This window comes from Suncus etruscus, chromosome 1 (genome assembly GCF_024139225.1).
Source record: "Suncus etruscus isolate mSunEtr1 chromosome 1, mSunEtr1.pri.cur, whole genome shotgun sequence".
In the NCBI taxonomy this organism is placed as follows: domain Eukaryota; kingdom Metazoa; phylum Chordata; class Mammalia; order Eulipotyphla; family Soricidae; genus Suncus; species Suncus etruscus.
Window position 1 is genome coordinate 140625153 of NC_064848.1, and position 22374 is coordinate 140647526.

Consider the following 22374-nt stretch of genomic DNA (forward strand, 5'->3'; position numbering starts at 1 on the left):
AGGCTGTAGGGGCCCGGAAGTTCCATTTCCTTTGGACTCCGCCTAGGGAAGTGAATCAAGAATCCAGGCCCGGCCTGTTGGAGCCAGGTGTCTGCCAGCTCCAGGGACCTCCCCAGAAAGTGAGGGTGGCTTCACAGCCTGAGTGGGGGTGCAGCTGTGTGTCATGTCATGCACCACTTGTATGTCACACACATACCACAAACACACCTTAAATATACACCAAACACAGCGCATACATGTAGTAGAAAACACCAACACATAGCACAGAATCAGACACCACACACAGATATACCACACATTATAAACATATAAACATTCTGAACCTCAAGAATAGATGGGGGGGTGGGAGGCGGAGCAGTGGCGCAGCAGTAGGGCATTTGCCTTGCACGCGGCTGACCTAGGACAGACCGAGTTAGATCCCTGGCATCCCCTATGGTCCCCCAAGCCAGAAATAATTTCTGAGTGCATAGCCAGGAGTAATCTCTGAGCATCACCAGGTGTGTCCCTCACCCCCCAAAAAAGAACAGACTCCGGGGTGGGGCAGAGTAATAGCACAATGGGTGTTTGCCTTGCCCAGGACCAATCTGGGATCAGTTCAGGTTTGATCTCTGATAACCATATGATTCCCCAATCCCACCAGAGTGATTGCTGAAAGCAGAGCTAGGAGAAAGCTCTTAGCACCACCAGGTGTGGCCCAATCCTCTTCCCCAAATTAGCAATTATTTTCTGAGCAATCAGTTGCCTTTTTTAAATCTCCTCTAGAGTGGTGAATATTTCTACTATATTTTCTTTTAAGAATTACAAAGGCGGGGCCGGGCGGTGGCGCTGGAGGTAAGGTGCCTGCCTTACCTGCGCTAGCCTAGGAGACGGACCGCGGTTCGATCCCCCGGCGTCCCATATGGTCCCCCAAGCCAGGAGCGACTTCTGAGCGCATAGCCAGGAGTAACCCCTGAGCGTTACCGGGTGTGGCCCAAAAACCAAAAAAAAAAAAAAAAAGAATTACAAAGGCTTGGGGCCTGAGCGATAGCATAGCCACAGCGATAGGGCATTTGCCTTGCACCAAGCCAACCAGGGACAGACAACCCGGGATAGACCTGGGTTTGATTTCTGGCATCCAATATGGCAGGATCCAAGCCTGCCAGGAGCGATTACTGAGCGCTGAGCCAGGAGTAACCCCTAAGTACCATTGGGTGTGGCCCAAAAACCAAAACTAAAAAAAAATTTTTTAAAGGACCGGGGGCCAGGAAAACAGCACCTCCTGAATTTGATAATCAACAGCTCCTGGGTGGTCCTGAGCACTGCCAGCCTGCATGGCCCAGCTGCCTCAGGAGTTAGTCCATACGGTGGGCTGGGGTCCCTAAGCTCGTCAGGTAATCACCCTAAAACTGAAAAGCAGTAACTGAGCAGAGGGGCTTGGCCATGCAAGCAGGGACTCTTAGCATCTTTTGGACCATCTCTCCCTCACACAGCACAGTAGCCAGGGCACTTGCCAGTGATCACCAGACCCAGGCTCCATCCAATACCACACAGTCAGCCCAAGTCCGCCAGGGTCACTCCTGAACACCATCCCATGGAGCCCAATACCCCCCAAACATAGAGATAGCTAGAAGAGGGCTGGTGCCAGCCTTCTAACGAGGAAGTGGGGATTGAGGAGACAAAGATCAGGACACAGTCCCTTGGGGTACAGCACACTCGTGTTGGAGCTGCCACCAATATCACTCACCTCTACAATCCTGGGGAGCTATATTAGTTACCACAGCAAGAGCAAATCACACACCCTTCTGCCCACAGGGGACAGGAGATCTGAGAGCCCAGGGATATCCCAGGACACATGCACATTCCCCTCCTCATGTCAGCCTGTAGTTCAAGGCCATTAACTGTCCCAGAGACCAGTTACATACAGGGACAGCAGCCCCTGTCAATGGCTCAAAGCCTTAGTGCCCCCCCCCAGATGTCTCACCCAGCTACCCCTTCCATGACCCCCATCCCACCCCCAGATTCTACTGTGTTTCCCCAAAAATAAAACATCCTCCGAAAATAAGACCTACTTACAGGTTTCCTTCTAGGTGAACTATAAGGCATCCCCTGAAAATAAGGCCCCCACTAGGCTTTGTCTTAGAATGAAAATTAATTTTCAAGGTGGTAAGTAAATTCTTGATTGTAGGATTCACAGTTTATCTAGTTTGTGTTGACAACTACCGTACTACCATACTGTGTACAGGTAATAAATTTTCTTTATTTTCATTTAACAATAAATGTGTACCGTACTCTTCTCCATGGAAAAATAAGACATCCCCTGAAAACAAGACCTAGTACCTCTTTAGAAGCAAAAATTAATATAAGACACTGTCTTTTTTGGGGAGAAACAGAGTATCACATTTACTCCATAGCATCAAGATGCAATAGGCCAGTAGTGGGGCTGTAGAGATAGCATAGCGGTAAGGCGTTTGCCTTGCACACAACCGACCCAGGACGGACCCAAGTTCAATTCTCGGCATCCCATATGTTCCCCCTAGCCTGCCAGGAGTGATTTCTCAGCAGAGCCAGGAGTAACCCCTGAGCATCGCTGGATGTGACCCCAAAACAAAACAAAACAAAACAAAAAACAATAGGCTAGTAGTCAGAGCTGAAATCATCAGGTTAGAGTGAGGTTTTCCAGTAATACCAAACAGGAGGTGCCCTGTCAGTTCCTGGGCACAGAGGGGAAAAAAACACTTCACAGAAGGACTCCCCAATATATTCCAGCTCACAAACTCATTTTCATGGTTTTGGTTTGGGGCCACACCTGTGCTCAAGTGATTACCCTGATTGTACTCACTTCCAGGGTGAGTCTTGGAACCATATGGGGTGCCAGGAATCAAACATGGGTCCACACTGCAAGCACCCTACCTGCTGTACTTATATCTCTGGCCCCTCAAATCCACTTTTTTAGAATACACCCAGTAGTACTCCAGGGATGCTACTGGCTCACTGCTCAATATAGTGCCAAGGAATCAGGGCACCTCCTACCTGCAAACCCAGGCTCAGTTCTTTGAGCCATTGCCCTGGTCCGTCCTACAGGCTTTCTGTTCAACACCTAGTTTCACCAAGCCTGATGGTTTGCTGCCTTCCCCATGCTTGGCCTTCCCCCATGCTTGGCACACACCCAACCAGCAGGGTTTCAGTTAGGGTCGCAGTGTTGGACACAGGCCTGGACATGAGAGAATCCAAAGATGACCAGGTACCCAGGGACCAGGTACCCAAGAGACGAATCCCCAAGATTTCTTCCAGGTCCCCCTCGTTTTGCCACCTCCTCAAGATATCTAGGTAAGTGGAAAGGGCCCAGATCCTCAGGACCCTGATACTGGCCTGCCTCTCCCCAGCACCCAGCAGGGCACTGGCCCACTTCCCAAGAGCCCTGGCTTATGGCAACCACGAAGAAAATGAAATCAGAACGACCCCAGTGTGAGAAACCGGGCCCACATCTTGCATGGGCAAAACCCTGGGTTCAATCCCTGCCACCGACACCCTCCTGAGCCCTGTCCCCCACTTACCTCCAACCAATCACAACATCCAAAATGAACAGGAGGAACAACTCTGTGCAATGCTCAATAGAAGCCAGCCTGGCCTAGAAAAGGGGTGTGTGGTGCCAACAAGGGGCTTGGAGAAGGGAGCCATAAAGAGAGACATTGGCCCTGAGTTATGCGCAGCGCCCCCTAGAGCTGGGGTATAGGGTTGCAAGTGCCTGAGCAAAGATACCCTGGGCACTGCCAGGACCAACATTCTAGGAGAAGCAGCTTGAAGGCACAGGTAGCCAATCACTAAGCTCGCTCTCTCTCTCTCTCTCTCTCTCTCTCTCTCTCAGCTCTCTCTCTCTCAGCTCTCTCTCTCTCTCTCTCTCTCTCTCTCTCTCTCTCTCTCTCTCTCTCTCTCTCTCTCTCTCTCTCTCTCTCTCTCTCTCTCTCACTGAGGATGGGTGAGACACCAGCCCTGCTGCCCTAGGAGGGTCACTGAGTGGTACAGGCCAAGAGAACATTCTTAGGCAACCATTTCTCCCACTCCTGGGGAAGGCTGACAGGATGATGGCTAACAGGGGACCTAGACCAAGGACTCAGAGGCAGAGGTCTAACTGCAGTGCCCCATGTGTGCAGCCCCCATCTGCAGGAATAGCTCACTTCTACCCCTCTATCAAGCCTCCCCCACGGAAGTGAAGTGAGAAGTGTGCCCAGCACTGCAGGCCCAAGTGGGGCCATTCACCCTGATGCAGATGTTTCTGCACAGACACGACTCCCAGCAGCCTTCACACCAGCCAGAGCCTTCCAGACCAGGTTTCCGGAGTCTCCCAAGGCTTAACTTCCGTGGAAATAGATCTGGTCCTGGCAGTGCCCAGACATACCCCATACTTTCTGGCAGATGCTTTTTCAATCCAGCCCTGTCTTTTTTTTTTTTTTTTTTTTTTTGGTTTTTGGGCCACACCCGGCGTTGCTCAGGGGTTCCTCCTGGCTGTCTCAGAAATAGCTCCTGGCAGCACAGGGGACCATATGGGACACCGGGATTCGAACCAACCACCTTTGGTCCTGGATCGGCTGCTTGCAAGGCAAACACCGTTGTGCTATCTCTCGGGCCCACCAGCCCTGTCTTTATATAGGATTGTCTGGGGATGCACACAAGGACAGTGGTAATTCTAGGCACAATAGAGTCACTAGTGCCTCTACGGGGGGTGGGGGAGGCTTACCCATAAGTTTATAGAAGTTCTGCCCCCCAAAGTAAAAATAGCAGAAAGGGAGGGCTGGCACAGCAGATAGGGCACTGGCCTTATGTATGGCCAAACAGGGTTCAATCCCGGCATTCCATGTGGTCCCCTTAGCACTGTAAGGAGTAATTTCTGAGAACAGAAACAGTAGTAACCCTGAGCACTACTGACCCAAAATAAAAAAAAAATTAATTAATTTTATTAATTTTCACTTCTAAAATTTTGTACCTCTGTAAAGCCTGGGTGACAACAGCCTCAGGCTCTCCCACTGGCTCTCTTGGCAGCAATCCTTTGCCCTGTGCAGAATTTCACCCTGTGTGGGTTTGTTCTCAAATCCCTTGCCCTCCCCCCTGCCAACACACACACACACACACACACACACACACAGACACACACAAACACACACACACACACACTCTCTCTCTCTCTCTCTCTCTCTCTCTCTCTCTCTCTCTCTCCCTCCCCCCATGGCAGGATAGCCACACTATCTTTATCAGAGGACTCCAGCAATAACCCACAACAACTCTATTCATTCCCCATTCCTCCTTGGACGCAGCTGGTTTTATGGAGGTACAAAATTTTGAAGTGAAAATTAAAATTAAATGGGGCTGGAGAAATAGTACAAGGACTAAGGCATTTACCCACTGTACAGCCAACTCTGGGTGACTCTCTGGTCCATGGAGTAATCCTCCCTAAATTGGCTTACTTTTACATGGTCCCTCCAGGTATGTTCTGTACCCCTCAGTAAAGCCCCAAGGCAACTCCACAGAACACTTCCACCATATGTGGAACCACTGAGAGGCCTCTAACCTTTACTCCCAAGAGTGTCTATGAACCAAATTCCAAAGACAGCACCTCTCTGAAGTCCACAGTGCTCCCCCTTTGCTAAAATGGAAAGGAAAAGATGGCATGCAGAAATACCTCTTTGTCATCCAGATAGAGGTCAAGGGCAAAGCAAAGCCCCCCATGGGTCTGTACTCTCAAATGTTTATTCATGAGTGATCCACAGGCACCAGGTTCAGGGGTACAGCAGAAGGTTGAGGGCTCAGTAAATGGAGACAGGTGTTATCCTCATTACAAGAATCCTCATTGCCAGAACCAACTACAGTCATACAAGTGAAGGGCACAGTTGGTGCCAGCTATACTAGAAGATGGCAAAACCTTGGGCCATGAAGACAAAACAGTTTTCTTCTGGCCCAGACAAAATGAATCAGACTGACAGAGTGAAGACTTAAGGTAGCAGCTGAGAACCCCAAAGATTTCAGACCCTAAGAGTACTTGCCCATGACCAAATCTAATATCCATTCTATTCTCCACAACTTCCTTACATCAGATCGTCTTAGTGATTAAGCAAACGACTGCTTAAATGAAAATCACTCTGGGGCCGGAGAGATAACACAGCACTTCCAGGTATGACCCAAAAACAACAAAAAAAAAAAGAAAATCCTTTTGCATGCAAGACAAATGCCCCACCTCCATGCCATCTCTCTGGCCCCTTCTTTTATTTTTTTAACTTCTTTTTCCTTTTTATAAATAAATTTTATAAATAAATGAATATTTTATAAATAAATAAAGCCATTTATTCACTTCATTTCTGCTTCATTGCTATGCTTAACCAAATGTCTTTCTAACAATCAGAAGCCCCAACATATACCTAGGAAGAAAGGATCCTGAGGTTAGGAGAGAAGTATAGTGGATAAGGAATTATCTTGTATACAGCTGGCCCAAGGTAGATTTCCAAAATCTATGATACACACACACACACACACACACACACACACACACACACACACACACACACACACACACACACACACTCACACTTTGGATGGAGAGACACAAAATTGTCCAGGAACAGCCCCTGTACCCTCACAGCCCTTCTATCTGGGGTCCGGCTCCCTCTCACACCTTCATGGAAGTGTATCTCCAATGCTACCCTGTTTGTCCCAGGATAGCTCAAAACTGCTGCAGGTTGTGGGGCTGGAGCTGTAATACAATGTGTACGGTTCTTGCCTTGCATGCAGCTGTCCCAGGTTCAATCCCCAGCATCTCATATGCCCCACCTCCAGAGCCTGCCAGAAATGATCCCTGAGCCACTAACCCAGCAGGAAATAGGTGCTGGCTGTAGCTCTGCGTGTTCAAAACTGAACCAGAGCTTGGGTGTGGGACTGTGGAGAAGAGGGACTAGAAAATCCCAGTCAATGCACATGCACAACTGTCATCTAAGCAGCATTGCCACCAACTGTTGGTTGGGTTCTGGTGGAACCCTGGAAACAAAGCATAGGCTCTAGCAGTGGAAGTCAGTTATGAAATCCTGGCCAGTCCAATCCTGGTATTCAGAGTCAAAGCCTCCAAGATTTAGCACCCTGAGCTTCAACTTTAGCTTAACGGGAAGAGAATTTTGGAAAAAATAGAGCATAGGGATTGTCTCTCAGCACACCCATCCTGAAGGGCCTTCTAAAAGGTGTTTTTAGTAAGTTTTTCCAAAGTCTAGGAGAGAATTAGCACCAAATTAGCACCACCCCACTCATAAGCATACCCAAAAGCCCTTGGAGATGTGTTTCCACACCACTTCAGAGTCACTCAGAGTCACTAGGAAGTTGAGGTGCAGACCTACTCTGGCCTTGCATCAGCTCCTCTGAAAGCCTCTCAGTAAAGCACTTGCTTCCAAGTGTGAGGCCCTGAGTTCAATCCCCACAGAAAGACAATCAATGAAAATAAGTAAAGCCGGAGAAAGAAATTAGAAAGCTGGAGTACAGGCCAGGTCCCCTGAGCACCAACCAAGAGTGATGACCCTACCCCTGAGGTGGGAGGATAAAGGAGGAGCCAGGAGCTACTGCTGGGTGTGTTCCTAAAACAAACAAACAAACAAAAAAAAAACAATGAAGAATGAGTTAGTAAAAAAAAATGCAGGAGAGATAGCATAGGGGTAGGGTGTTTGCCTTGCACGCAGCGGATCCAGATGGTAGTTCAAATCCTGGCAACCCATATGACACCCCCACCACCACCACCCCGTGCCAGCCAGGAGCAATTTCTGAGCACAGAGCCAGGAGTAACCCCTAAATGCTGCAGGGTGTGGCCCCCCAAAGAATGCAGGTAGTGTGGGGGACCTTGAATCTAGGAGGTTCCCTGAAACCAAGTCACCAATACCCAGGGCCTCCAAGAGGGGCATTAGCAAGAGGGGAATGACAGTGGCCCCCCGTGAGTCATTCTATGGGAAGAGCCCCATTCAGAGGTAAGGTGGGAGCAACCTCCAACTCCTGGGGATGTCTGGTAAGGAGAGTGCAGACTGTGCTTCCAGAAAACATCTGCAGTCACTCCTCAGGTGTTTGTGGGTCCCAAAGTTTCCATCCCACATCTTCCATCATCTCCTGGGACCCCCAAGTCTCCCCAAGTAACCAGGACACAGGAGCAGGAGAGAACACCTGTGTGTGGCAATGTGTGTGCGTGTATATATGTGTCCATTGTGTGAACATGTGTATATCTGCATGTGTACCTGTGTGTTTACATGTGTGAGCATGTGTGTGAGTGTATAGTATGTGCGTGCACACACATGAACAGACATGACAGAAAACCCTTCCAGCAGAGCACCTGGCCCTGCCTCAGACCTTAGGGTACCCAATAAAATGGTGTCCAGGATGAGGGCCTGGACACCATTTGGAACCCCAGATGGACTCAGGCTGGTGGCAAAGTTTGTCCTCCACAAGACCTTTGTCCCCTCCATGTCCAAAGGGCCTGAGAATGGGCTTGTGCTCACTTGTGCCACAGGGGCCCTGAGAGCACCATAAAGAGACATAGTTCCTAATGGCCCTCAAGAGGGGGAACCCCTGGGGCCAGAGAGATAGCATGGAAGTAAGGTATTTGCCTTGCATGCAGAAGGACAGTGGTTCGATTCTGGCATCCCATATGGTCCCCCGAGCGATTTTTGAGCGTAGAGCCAGGAGTAACCCCCGAGAACTGCTGGGTGTGACCCAAAAACAAAAACAAAAACAAAAAAAAGAGGCGGAACCCCTGAGCTCCTTCATTGTGAGCAAACCTTGCGATGGAGCCCAGAGCTGTCCTATTCTCTGCCAATACAGATTTCCCTGGGGCCAGACTCCTTGGATGTGACCCTTCCAAGGAGTCTTTATGGGAGGACTGGAGGTCCTGAACCTTCCCTCTGTGAGCTGGTGGGTGTGAGAAAAATCCACACTGTGCTCCAAGAGCTCATCCTCATGCAGGAGAAAGGACCCCAGCAGATCAAGGAAGCACAGCTGGATGCAGTTCACCACCCCTTCTCTGCCCAGGGAATCAGAGCAGGAAGAACTACCTTCCTCTGCTAGCCCAGTATCTCCCCAAGAAATTCCTCCTCACCCTTCCAGAGGGCTACCCCCACAGGCCTCTGCCTTCCCAAGGGCATCCCCCACCCTGAGGCCTTTCCTTGGGTGAAAAAACCAGCACAGCCAGCTCAAGATCCTTGATCTTTTCTCCCTGGATCCCGTCCCCCGCTGGGTTCCTAACCAGCTCACTCCAGCCTCAAAGCAGAGCCCAAACAGGAAAGGGGGGGGGGAGGAGTTGGGCCCTGACCCCAGAACATGGACCACTCCTCTCTGGCTCTGAGGTTTGCCTGTTCACCCCAAACCGCACAAACCCTATTGGTCATACAAACCCTCATGACAGCTCCAGTCTCAACCAGAGGTCCCCAAACTAATTTGACCTACTAACTCCCTCTTTTCAGAAAGTAAATAATGGACTCAGCACCCCCATGGTTGGAAACCCACCTTCCAACAGTAGACAAAAAGCAATCCCCAAAGGTACCTGAGGCAACTCCCCCCCCTGCTCCCACCCCCCACCCACCCCGTGGCAAACAAAACTCTTATCTAAGTCTTCCCCAGACCCAGAAAATAGCCAACAATGGGGGCAGGCCAGAGCCATGGGACTGGAGAGCCATACTGCAGCTGGTAGGGTGCTTGCCTTGCTCTAGGGCCAGTGGTCCTCAAACTATGGCCCGCAGGCCACATATTGTATTTGTATCTGTTTTGTTTCTTCATTGCAAAATAAGATCTATGCAGTGTGCATAAGAATTCGTTCATAAGTTTTGTTTTTACTATAGTCAGACCTTCCAATGATCTGAGGGACAGTGAATTGGCCCCGTTTAAAAAGTTTGAAGACCCCTGCTAGGCAGGACCCAGGATTCAAATCCCCAACATCCCATATACCCTGAGCAGGGCCAAGAGTAATTTTCTGAGTGCAGAGCCAGGAAAAAAAATCCCTGAGCATTCTCAGGTGTTGGCCCCCAAATATGTTTAATTAAATAAAGAAAAGAAAGAGGCCAAAGAGATAACACAGCGTAGGCCATTTGCCTTGCAAGTGGCTGACCCAGGACCTATGGTGGTTCGAATCCTGGCATCCAAATGGTCCCCTGAGCCTGCCAGGAGCGATTCTGAGAGCATAGCCAGGAGTGACTCTGAGCATCACCGGGTGTAGCCAATAAAAAAAAAAAAACAAAAAAATTACTCCCTACTGCTTGGTACTATACCCAGCATTTCTTGTAACACATTTGCGTTTGGAGGTTCAGATACCACAGACTTGATGCCCAATTAATTAGCTGACCACATCACAAGCTCCTACCCTGTGCCATGCTCTTTGCCAGGTGCAGGAATGTCCCAGGAGAGATAGTTCCGGGCAGTGCCCAGATGCTAGCAAGAACAGCCCAGCACTGAAGCCAGCAGTAAAATGGGAGTATGGCTTTTCCCAGGGGTTACTTGGGAGACTTCTGTCTATCCCCTGGGGGGACAGAACAGCCCGGGAACTGAAGGCACAGCAGCCCACCCCCTTCCCTTCAAGCTCTGCCTCTTTAAGTTCTGAGAACCAAGCCCTTTCTGGCTCACAGATTCTCCCTTCTACCGTCTGAGGCTTAAAGCTCCCTCCTTCAACTCCGAGCCCCCAAAAAGTGCTTGTGAAAGTCAGCAAGTCAGTTGTGGAATATGACTACATGCCTACATGCAAAGCTTGGTGTAAACCTAAGGGAGGGTCCCATCCTCAGAATTGCTCCCACCACCAGCCCTCAAGCTGCCTGCACTTTACCGCCCAGCCCCGAGTTCCTTGAGGCCAGCCTGCTTCTTCCCTACGGAGATGGTGCGGTCATTTGACCCCCTCTCAGCGTCCTAGTTTACCCCCTAAGTTACCAGTCAGCAGTCAGCAGCAGCCTCTGGGCTGAGTCTGTACAGAGCCCTTTAGCTCCTATCTTTCTCTCACAAACTTGCAAACTTGAAAGCTCAGGTGGGCAATAAAGGCACCTCTCTGGAGGACCGAGGCTCCCTGCTGTTCCTGAAAATTCTGGGACACCCTCTATTGTAGATGGTTTTACAGCTTTTTAGACACTGCTAAAAATGTCTATTTTACCTATAGATGGGCCAAAAGGTTGGGGACGGTAAAAGGGGTTGTTCTAAGGTTGTGTGCAAATCTGTTTTCAGGAACAAAAATTGTTGTTTATAGAGATAACGGGATAACTCCAATTCAGTTCTCATACCCGGAGACCGTACCCTTTTGGAGAGGCACGGCTGGCTGACATCTCCTAACCAGCGGGGCCGTCTCTGCAGGATTGTAACCTGCTCGGAGGCGCTCCCGGAGTGGCCGCTGCGTCCCGAATCCTGGGCCACACTGCGGCCCTCGACCATCAATTCCTCTCGCCAATCCCCAGGCAGCGGAGGAGACGGTGGGGAGACCCGGAGAAGTCCCCAGGTTCCCCAACCGCCCTCAACCCTCCAGCCCAATCCGCTCAGAGCAATGCCCACTCGGGCTGGTCCCGGTACCTCCCACCACCCCAAGGCCCGAAACAGCTGGGGGAATTCAGCGGGCGAGGGTTCTCCGGATCCTTGCTGGGGCTAGCAGCACCTGCAACGTGGCGCAGCTGGAAAGACGCGCAAGGGGCTCAAGGGAGACTTGGGGCGCACGGTCCCTTGGAGAGGGCGCTGCCGAGGATGCGGCTCCGGGCCGGCCACGAGGCAGAGCGGGCTTCCCCGCAGCTCCGGGGGTTGGCACATTGGTGTCCCGGGATCCCAGACACCCACTCACTCACGGCACGGGATCTTTGGCAAGCGGACGGCGGCGGCGGCAGCAGCAGCAGCAGCGCGGAGAGAGCCAGCGCGGAGCGCATCGTGGCGGGTGCGCACGCAGGGCTCCGGGCCGGAGCAGGTGGCTGCTGCAGGCGGGCTGGCCGGAGGCTGGAGCGGACGGCCGGGCAGGCCTGGAGGGGGCCGGGGGCTCCCGAGTGGCGCTCGGCGATGCTCCTGGCGGCCGCTGCTGCGACAGAGGCGGGCGCGGGGCGCGGGGGCCGGCGGCTGCGTGGCGGGCGGTGTGTCTGCGCGTCTGGATGTGAGCGGCGGCGGCGGCGACTACCGTCCCGTCCGCGCCCGCCGGCCCCCGCCCCCCAGGAGCGCGCCACCGCCGGGGCCGGCGGGGCCGGGCCGGGCCTGGGCGGGCGCTGGGCCGCGAACAATGAGCCGAGAAGGAAACTCCGCCCTGGACCTCGGCGGGCCGGGGGAGCTCGACAGCGGGAGTGGGGGGGCTCTGGGGCTTTTCAGGGCCGCAGGGTTCCACGCACTTGTGTCGCCTGCGGGGCTTCTGGGGGTTCGGGAGGAATCCCAGGGATCCCACCCCCCAGGCCCCTGTGCGCCCCCAAACTGGCGCGAGGAAACTCCGAGGCTTTTGCTTTCCCAAAGACCCCCCCACCACCATCGAGGTCTCTCTCTGGGGTCCCGCACCAAGCGCGTGTCCCACCCGCCAGGTGCGATCTTCCCCACCCAGTGCCATGAGGCAGCGGGATGGGACAAAGAGACGGTCTGGACTCATCCTCACCCATCAACTAACTGGTTCACTTCTCTGGCCCAAGTTCCTCACCTGTGAACGAAAAAGATTCATTGGAATGATGTGGAGTGGAGATCGGGGTCTGTTTTTTTATTTTATTTTTATTTATTTTTAGGAATTGATCTTGCAGGTCTGGGTTCTAAGGGCCGCGCCTAATAGTCAATCTCGAAAAGGCCAGTTTTCTAGCTACGATTTGCAGGCAAGGGTTGAAAAGTTAAAGACTGATAAGCCAAGATCACACATCCGGCGGATCACGCAAGTTCACACACACACACACACACACACACACACACACACACACACCACACACACAAATACACACACCACACACACACAAACACACCCCACACCACACCACTCACACCACACCACACCACACCACACCACACCACACCAATCTAGTCTGAGAGTCCTTCGGATGAGAAACTCTTTGCACAGCGCACGGGAAAACATTCACCATGCTTGCTCTATCAATCAGAAAGCCTGCAAATATACAGGACTTAAAACCAAAATCTAGCTGTGTCCTGTTATTTCTAAGACTCGGGGCAAGTTGCTCTCTCTTTTCAGTTTGTGTGTGTTTTGAGGGTTTTTGGTTGTTGTTTTTATTTATTTATTTATTTATTTATTTTTGCACCTGCAAAAATGGTCCTTCTCTTATGAGAGGGAAGCAAGGAGACTTAAGTCAGATGACGAGAGTAGAAGGCTTAGCTCAGAGCCTGCCACTGAAAGAAACAGCTACTCAAAGTGTAGAGAGAAACCCCAGCAGCTTAAAAAAAAAAAAAAAAAAGGCACCCTGGGCAAATGGGGATGCAGATCCTGGATCCCCCTTGCTCAGAACACAGAACTAGGGGCAAGGCTGCTTTGGTTGGATTGGAGCCAAAGATTCCCAGTGTGGAGAGAATCTAAAATCTTCTTGGGAAAGATGGGTCTGGAAAGGAAGGTGGGAGGTGTTTGACCACCCCACCTGGCAAGCGTGGAAGTACGCGTACAGCCACTTTGCAGAAGAGAAAAGAATTTAAGGAAGCCAGGATGGAGTTTCCAAAGGTAGCCCCAGCTCAAGGCCTGGGAACAGCTTGACCCTGCTGTTTTCATCAGGAAGCTTCTGCAGGATCATTCTGGCCCTGTTTTCCATGCCACATATGGGAAAAGAGAGTGTTTCCTAGAAATACTGTGTGATGTGTGTGTGGTGTGTGTGTGTGTTGTGTGTGTGTGTGTGGTGTGACAATCTTTGCTGTTTCTTAGAACTCTTCCCCTACTACAAGGGCTTGGCTTGTTTCTCTGCAACCAATAATAATATCATTTAAAAAATAAACAAACCTGGGGCCGGAGAGATAGCATCGAGGTAAGGCGTTTGCCTTTCATGCAGGAGGTCATTGGTTCGAATCCCATATGGTCCCCCGTGCCTGCCAGGAGCAATTTCTGAGCCTGAGCCAGGATAACCCCTGCCGGGTATGACCCAAAAACCACAAATAAATAAATAAATAAACAAATAAACAAACCCAAGAACTGGGAATCAGAAAACAATTTGTATTGTATGCTCTCTGATTTATATTGTGTCTGTATTCAGTGGATCATTGCTCTTTGAATTGGAAAAGGAACTTGTTGGCTTTGCGAAGAGTGCTTGTTTCAAAACTTGGGACACTTCACATTCACACAGTGTGCTATTGGTCTCTATAATGGATTGTGAGAAATGAAAATAAGAGCAAGCATCTTGGTTTAGAGAAAGGGCTGATCTTTGAAGCAAAATCAAATTACTGCAAAAAGTAAATAAATAAAAAGGGAAGGATTAGAATCATATTCACCCTCTGCAGATTCAGCAGCATCCCTCCCTCACTAAAGAACAAAGGCCTCTCAGGACCCAGGTCAGCAGATCTTTCCTAGGTGTTTTTGGGTTATTTGGTCCTCCAGGTAACTGACCTCTGTCCTTGGCCTTAGCATTTTGCTTCCATTTGATTGGTAGCTTGTTGATTTCCAGCATACCCTGAGTTTATCACTAAAAGCTCAAAGCATTTTACAGATGTTGTTCCCTGATCCTACTGATTCTGCAACCCTAGATTTTCATCCATTCTTTTTGTTTATTTTGTTGGGGTTCCCACCCAACGATGTTCAGAGGTGACTCCTGGCTCTGCACTTAGGAATTATTCCTGGGCGGTGCTCAGGGGATCATATGAAATGAGATCAAACTGAGGGTCAGTCATGGTGCTAGGCTAAGTGCCCTGTCCTATTGCCTAGCTCAACTTTATAGTTCTGGGGCTGGCGAGGTGGCGCTAGAAGTAAAGGTGTCTGCCTTGCAAGCACTAGCCAAGGAAGGACTGAGGTTCGAGTCCTCTGGCGTCCCATATGGTCCCCTCAATCCAGGGGCAATTTCTGAATGCTTAGCCAGGAGTAACCTCTGAGCATCAAACAGTTGTGGCCCGAAAAAAAAGAAAAAACAAAAAAAAAACAAAAACACCAACTTATAGTTCTTTTTTTTCTCTGAAAAAGTGATGGGTCACTTTTTATTATAAAGAACTTTATTCCACAGGTGAGGGGAAGGAAAGGGAGTTGGGAGATTTTGAAGGCATTGGTGTGATGGGAATGTTGCACTGTGAAGGGGGGGTGTTCTTTATATGACTGAAACCCAATACAATCATTTTATGTAATCAAATTGTATAAATAAAGATAGTAAAAATAAAAAACTTTATTCTGAAAATCTAGTCCTCAACTTTCAACATGAAGAAATAAAACCTATAATCCCTGGCATAATAGTGTCCAGACACTGCTATTTTTAACAATTCTGTTACTCTTGGTAGAATCAGATTGAGATCAATTGGCAACCCAGATCAATTTTAAACATACAGCCCACCTTTTTTGGGGGGAGGATCTTATAGCAGATTCACTAAATTTGTTTAATAGGAAAGGTTAAAAGGACTGGAGAGATAGCACAGGTGTAGGTGCATTGGCCTTGTGTGCAGCCATCCCAGGACAAACCTGTGTTCAAATCCCGCGGCATTCCATATGGTCCCTGGAGGCTGCCAGGACTGATTTTCTGAGTGGCAAGTCAGGCGTAACCCCCTGAGCACTGCTGGGTGTGACCCAAAATCCAAAAAACTAAAAATAGAAATACATAAAAAGAAAGGTCAAGTCATACATACCAAGAAACTCATGCTAGGGTAACAAAACACATTACCTCCATGCATCTCTCTGGCCCCTAAGTAAAATTTCTTTAAAGAGCTATTTTATGTCACTGAAAAATTCAAAATAATGAGCAACACACTCCAATGGTTACTGGAGTCGTGTCTCCTACTGGATTGTCTCAAGGTCAGACCTGTATGTACAGGGCTTACTTTGGTCTCTGTGTAACAGAGGATAATTTCTGGGAAGCTTAGGGGGACCATAAAGGGTCCTGGGGCTCAAAGCCAGGTTGGCTGCACTCAAGACAAGTACCCTAACCCACTACACTATCACTCCAGACATTCAAGTCTTCATTTTAACTTAGAGGTTCTCTCATTGCTCTCAATAATCCACCCAGCAACCCCTAGTGGGGAAACCTAGACTCTTCTCCACGCATGCCTCCATGCTCAGAATCCACCACACACATCCCAGGGGTAGTTAGCTCCAATCTAGTCTGTCCACCAAAACCACTTCTATTGAGCCTCTTCTCCTTTCTCACAGGCACTCAGGAGGTCCAGGGACAGGTAGTGTCCTGCCAGTACCTCTCCCTTCTGTCTGTGGTAAACCTGTCTCAGCAGAGGTTGTGGTTATGAATGCACACATGTTCACCTGGCTGGAGCTTGTGTACAACATGTAGATGTTGTGACTGGAGACCAGGGTGAGGCTCAGGAAGGATTGACCAAAACCAGCACTTAAATATGTGATCAGCAGGGGCTGGAAAGATGGCCCAGCAGTAGGGTGTTTGCCTTGCATGCGGCTGACACAGGATGGACTGTAGTTTGATTCCTGGCATCCCATACGGTCCCCCAAGCCAGGAGTGATTTCTGAGCACAGAGCCAGAAGTAATCCCTGAGCACTGCCGGGTGTGGCCCAAAACCTAAAAAAAAAAAAAAATGTGATCATTAGCTTGACTAAACCCCAGGAGGGTGTGAACAATGTTGGCCACTTGACTGCCAGATAGGGTAGGGCACTTGAAAACTACCTAGGGCACTCAGAAAGCATTTATGGTTACATTCAGCAAGCCCATGATAATTATGTTCAACATTATTCCAGTGGGGTAGTCTGAGGAAGTAGAAAATGAATAAGGGAGTGATAGATAACAGCAGGTAAAGCAATTTGACTTGCTCATGACTGACTAGATTTCATCCCCAAAATTCTATGTGATCCCTTAAGCCAGGAATAATTCCTGAGGAGTATGAAGAATAAGGAGTAGTCTATAAGCACTGCCAGGTATGGCCCTAAATCCAACCCCCCCCCCCAAAAAAAAAGAAAATGAATAAGAAAGATCCCATGTTAAAGTGGAGCCAGAGCAAAAATACAGCAGCTTGGGTTTTTCCCTTGCATAGGGCCAATCTGGGATCCCTACACTGCATGTGAACTTTTAAGCCACTGCCAGGAGTGATCCCTGAGCACAGAGCCATGCGTAAGCCCTGAAAACCAACAGGTATGACCCCCAAACAAAACAAAATTCCATATTAAGTACTATAAAGTTGAGTTGAGGCCATTGGTTGGTTGATGAATCTCAAGTGTGATAGTAGTGTGATACATGAGGGGAAAATTTTTCTAACACCACACGAGACTTTGGCTCAACAAGGGGCATTTGATAGTAATTCTTACTACGAATAATTTTCTTTTGGGGGTCACACCCGGCAGTGCTCAGGGTTTACTCCTGGCTATGAGCTCAGAAATTGCTCCTGGCAGGCTAAGGGGACCATACTGGATACCGGGATTCAAATCACTGTCCTTCTGCATGCAAGGCAAACATCTTACCTGAATGCTATCTCTCTGCCTCCCATGCAGAAGGTTGGTGGTTTGAATCCCAGCGTCCCATATGGTTGCCTGAGCCCGCCAGAAGCAATTTCTGAGCATAGAGCCAAGATGCCAGGTGTGAACCAAAAACAAAAAAACAAAAACAAATTTACTTAGAGAAGTTCAAGGGGAGAGGAAGAAAGAGAGAGAGAAAGGGATGCATGCTCAAGAAAGAACATGGGCTTTACCACAAAAGTCTTATCCCTGGAACCTGGTGTACGTTAGTAGCTTTGTGAACTGTGTCTTTGACTTCACCTCCTGAGTCACTGAATTTATAAAAGATTACAAAATATATATATTTATAAAAGATAAAATAAATAATAGGGCCAGAGAGATAGTACAGTGGGTAAGGCACTTGCCTTGCATAAAATTGACTCCGATTTGATCCCCAACACAGCATAGGGTTCGCTGATCAGTGCCAGAGTGATCCCTAAGCACAGAGTCAGTAAGCCCTGAATATTGTTGAATGTTGTCCCCAAACCACAAATAAATAAATTGTTGGGGACTGACTTGTTTGAGGACATTTTGCTGTTCTCTCTGCCATAGCCCAGCTTTTCACCTAAAAGCAATATGCAATCTTGCTGTAAATTTCTGAGCTAAGAGAAAAGAATGTAGCTGCAGGACTTAATTTAGCTATAAGCCCGGAGGAGAGAAAAAACTGCCTGGTCCAGTTATCAGAAACTAGGCCCCATTCCTTAAGACCACATTCCGGAGTAATTTAGGCTGTTATCAATAAGTATATGCTATATTGTCTGTTCAAGATCACTAGGCAAGCACATATTGCACCATTTCCTGATAGTCAAGCAATTAGGAATGCAGCTAGAAGGACACTAGAAGTTTCCATTGAAACAGCACGTTCAGTATAGCTTAAAGGTCATCCAGCCCTAGCCCACTGCCCACTTCCTTATGAGCCTTCGCGCCAAAAGTATGATTGACAACACCTTGTACTGCCCCCTTCTCCTTCACTATAAAAGAAGAGGTTACACCTCAATAAATGTCTTTGAGCAGTGAGACGCTGCCTTGGATCTTTTATTATTAACCTCTCTCAGATTTTTTACAGGTGTGGTTGTTCTTCTACTCAGCAAAATAGGAGTGCAGTCGTCTGAGAAGCCTTCCCAGCTAATTCCTGCTGGCCGGGTCCCCCCTGGGGGGTTTCTGGACCCTGCATTTTGGCGCCCAACGCTGGGCTCGAAGATCACCGCCACACTCCGAACGACTACAGGTCGGCGAGTCTAGAGCTCCTTCGTAAATCGCGGAAATTACCTCATCAGGGTAAGCGTTGAAACGAGTTAGCCTTAATCAAATATTTAAACTGCAGTTTTTCCAGTCGTTCCGATCGCCGCCCCTGATTGGCTTTTGGGGCTTAACCCATAGGATACGCTACCATGGGTAATTCTTTGAGTACTGAACTTAAATTCATTAAATATATACAGTCTGAGTTGAAAGCCAGACATATAGAGGTTACCAAAAAAGATATTTGTAATTTCTTAATATTTGTTCATGATGTTTGCCAAAAATCTAGTGTTCCTGGGCTCCCTCTCGCTCTAACTCTGTCTCTCAGTTTCCTTCCTCTTCTGACCCTTCATCTTTACTTCTGCCGCTGCACCCTCTGTGCAAAATCCTAAACAGCCCTTCACTTCCCTAGCTTCAGCTCTGTCCCTGTTCCACCAATTCCCCTCCTTAACCAGCAATTGCAACAATACAAAGCCTTTAATTGGAAAAGCCTCACAGCTGTTTCAAGCCGTGTGACCCCAGCCCCTTACACGCTCTCCTGATTGAAATCTATTGGGGGCGGCGCTGTCTCCCCCGCTGAAAAGCTGAACTCTTGCAAAGTTAACTTTTTCTCCGCAGTAAAATCTTTCCTTCCAGCAAGCAAGCACACATTCTAATCTCTGAGCTCATCGCTGGCTTCACCTTAAAGGGACAGCGCCCATTTTCCAAATCCCAGCTTAAACCCGGTTCCACACGTAGCAACAAACTTTTGCTACTCCCCCCCCCCTCTTGGCCATGCGGCAGCTTCAGCAAAATTCAGCGAGCAGGGCGAAAACCTCCCATCCCTTACTATACAAATGCCTATCTTCCCTCAGGCTTTTATAATTGTCTCTCTGGTGCTACAACTGTTCCCTTTTCCTGAGTTGGGATGCCTAAGTTGAAATGTTTTTCTTTTTTTTTTTTTTTTTTTTTTTTTTTTTTTTTTTTTTTTTTTTGTAGTTTTTGGGTCACACCCGGCAGTGCTCAGGGGTTACTCCTGGCTTCATGCTCAGAAATTGCCCCTGGCAGGCACGGGGGACCATATGGGATGCTGGGATTCGAACTGATGACCTCGTGCATGAAAGGCAAATGCCTTACCTCCATGCTATCTCTCCAGCCCCTGAAATGTTTTTCTAAGTATAAAGGCCACAGTTGGTAAAATTAAAAAGTCTTAAATGTGTTACAAAATGTCATAATAAGTTTAACCTACGCAAAGGTGACGTACCTGTTTTTAAAACTAAGTTTCTATGTAGCTAAAATGCAAAAAAAAAAAAAAAAAAAAAAAAAAAAAAAAAGCCCGCCGTTTTTTTTTTTTTTTTTCTCTCTTCCCTGCGCTGTAAGCTCGGCCTCTAAGCTTTTAAAGGCGCAGTGTACATTTTCCAAACCCTAGCTTGTCAGCAGCTCTGTGCCTGAGTCACTCTCCAAAGTCTGTGTCACAGCAACAGGAAAATAACAGCAATAAACACCCTTGTTCATGCCTCTCAAAAATTTTAAAGTAAGGTCATAATTCTGTTACTTGTAATAACAAATTATCAGTAAACAAAAAACCTTTTCGTGCTTTAAAACTTAAACAAACACACAAATATTAAAATTTAAGTCTTTTTTAAAATTATTTTTAATCTTAAAAGTATATGAAGTTTGTAAAATAGTTCATGTCATGGGCATTTTTTAGTAGCTTAGGCTCCTTAATCTGCATTTAAATATTTCTTATATTTTGTCTTTTTAATTGCTCTTTCCTTCCCATGTTTGCCATTCAAATCTAATAGTTAAATAACATTTTGTAACATTTTTAACTTTGTTTTTAAGAACCTCTGCATTGGGAAAAAAAGCAAAACTCCTTTGTTAAAATTACTGCACATGTTTAGAAAGTTAATTTTTTAAGAACTAAAATAATACAAGTGAGCAAAATAAGTTGGTCAGCTTTCCTTAACAATAATGTATAAACATTCCAAAACTCTAAGCTAAGCCTAAGCTCTTTTGAATGCATATAAATATAGCAAAATAGCATTGCCATTTGAAAAACTTAAACCAAATAATCTAAACCTTAAAAGTGGTTAGGCAGTTCAAATAGTGGCATAAAAGCCATTTCAATAACAAAAACAATATGATAACTAGTTAAATAAATTTGTTCATAAATTATTGTTCATAAACTTAAACCTTAAGTAGCTTTATTTCTTTTCTTAATTTCAAGCTTAATTTTAAACTCAAAGGTAAGTACAAATAATTTTGCATTTTCCAAGTTTAATCTTAAGTTGTCTCTGTTCATGTTGTGGTTAGCCCTTTTTAAAATAATATTGTTAATTAGTATCATAAAAGTAACTAAATTTTATAAGCAAATTAACAAGTATTAAAAATAATTTTGGTCTTAAGCTCTAGGTGTGTAAATGCATCAAATGTCTTTAACTATATTTTATAATGTCTAAACATTTTGTCAATTTGGTATCTAATATTTTTTACAAATTATTCACTTTAAGTCTTCAAAGTAAAAACAGTTGTTTTTTAAAGTCAGTTTTTTATACCTTTAATAATCATAGTTCATGCTCTTGTGTTTAATCATAAAAATTTTAACACTTTATTACAGCTGTCTTACTATTCTACTGTAAAACCAATTTATAACAAACCTGTTCCTTTACAGCAAATGATATCATACTTCAGAGTGCAGACTCCTTCTACAGTGCTCACTAAGCAATTTACTTAACAAAATTTTAACTGCTAACATTTTACTTTATGTTTTCAACTTTAAATTACAATTGTTTTAAAAATGTCTTGTGTTAAAGCTAAACCTTAAAATTTATTTTCAGCAGTTCCACTCCAGCTACGTTAACAATTTTTTTACAAACATGCCGGCTAAATATTTAAAAGCGCTTGTCAATTTTTCCAATGCAAATTTTGAATAAGTCCTCTTGTCTGTTCATGTGTGTGTGTTATGCGTGAAAGTGGCCACAATGTTGTGTTTCGTGTTTGTTCTGTCTGTCTATTTGTTATTTTTGCATTTCATATAAATACAATTTTTAAAGCCTTATCCATTTTTAAAATTTCAATTAATTTTTTACCTGGCTTAGTCTCGTCATCTATAAACTGTGAAATCCTGCCAAAAATCCTGTGCTCAGCTAGCTTTGTTCTATCAGCATGGCAAAAAAGGTAGGGGATGGTAAACCCCAAAAATTTCTCAAATGGCCATCAGGAATAACTTTTTCCTGGAGAATTTCTGGACTTTGCAATCCCCAGTTTTTCTGCTGTGTGTAGTTAAGGCCAATACTATAAGGCCAAATGTGGCTAGAAAAAGAAGCATCTAGCTTTAAAATAATAACTAAGAAGTTTAAAAAAAAAAAAAATCATTTAAGTTCAGTTTAAAGGCTTTTGAACAATTGGCTATCATTAATTATAAGATTTTTTAAAAGTGCTAAAGTCTGGCAAAAGTCAGAAGGCATTTCTGTGGCATTCAAAAATAATCATTTTACCTCCTGCCAAGTTGTTTTCTTATAGACCTCCTACAGCTTCCTGCAGTCCTATCTTCACCCACTGCTAGCCCACCATTCCTACCGGACCTGTTTCTAACTGACTCTGCCTAAAGGAAATGC

At 46.9% G+C, this 22374-nt stretch overlaps 1 protein-coding gene across 1 annotated transcript in view; it reads right to left on the reverse strand.

Moving 5' to 3' along the window:
- PODXL (podocalyxin like) overlaps nucleotides 1–11391 on the reverse strand; it is a 39297-nt gene extending 27906 nt beyond the window's left edge. The window contains exon 1 of the mRNA XM_049781701.1: nucleotides 11257–11391. Coding sequence (XP_049637658.1) covers nucleotides 11257–11391 — 135 coding nt within the window. The remainder of the gene's footprint in view (nucleotides 1–11256) is intronic.
- Nucleotides 11392–22374: the final 10983 nt, after the last annotated feature.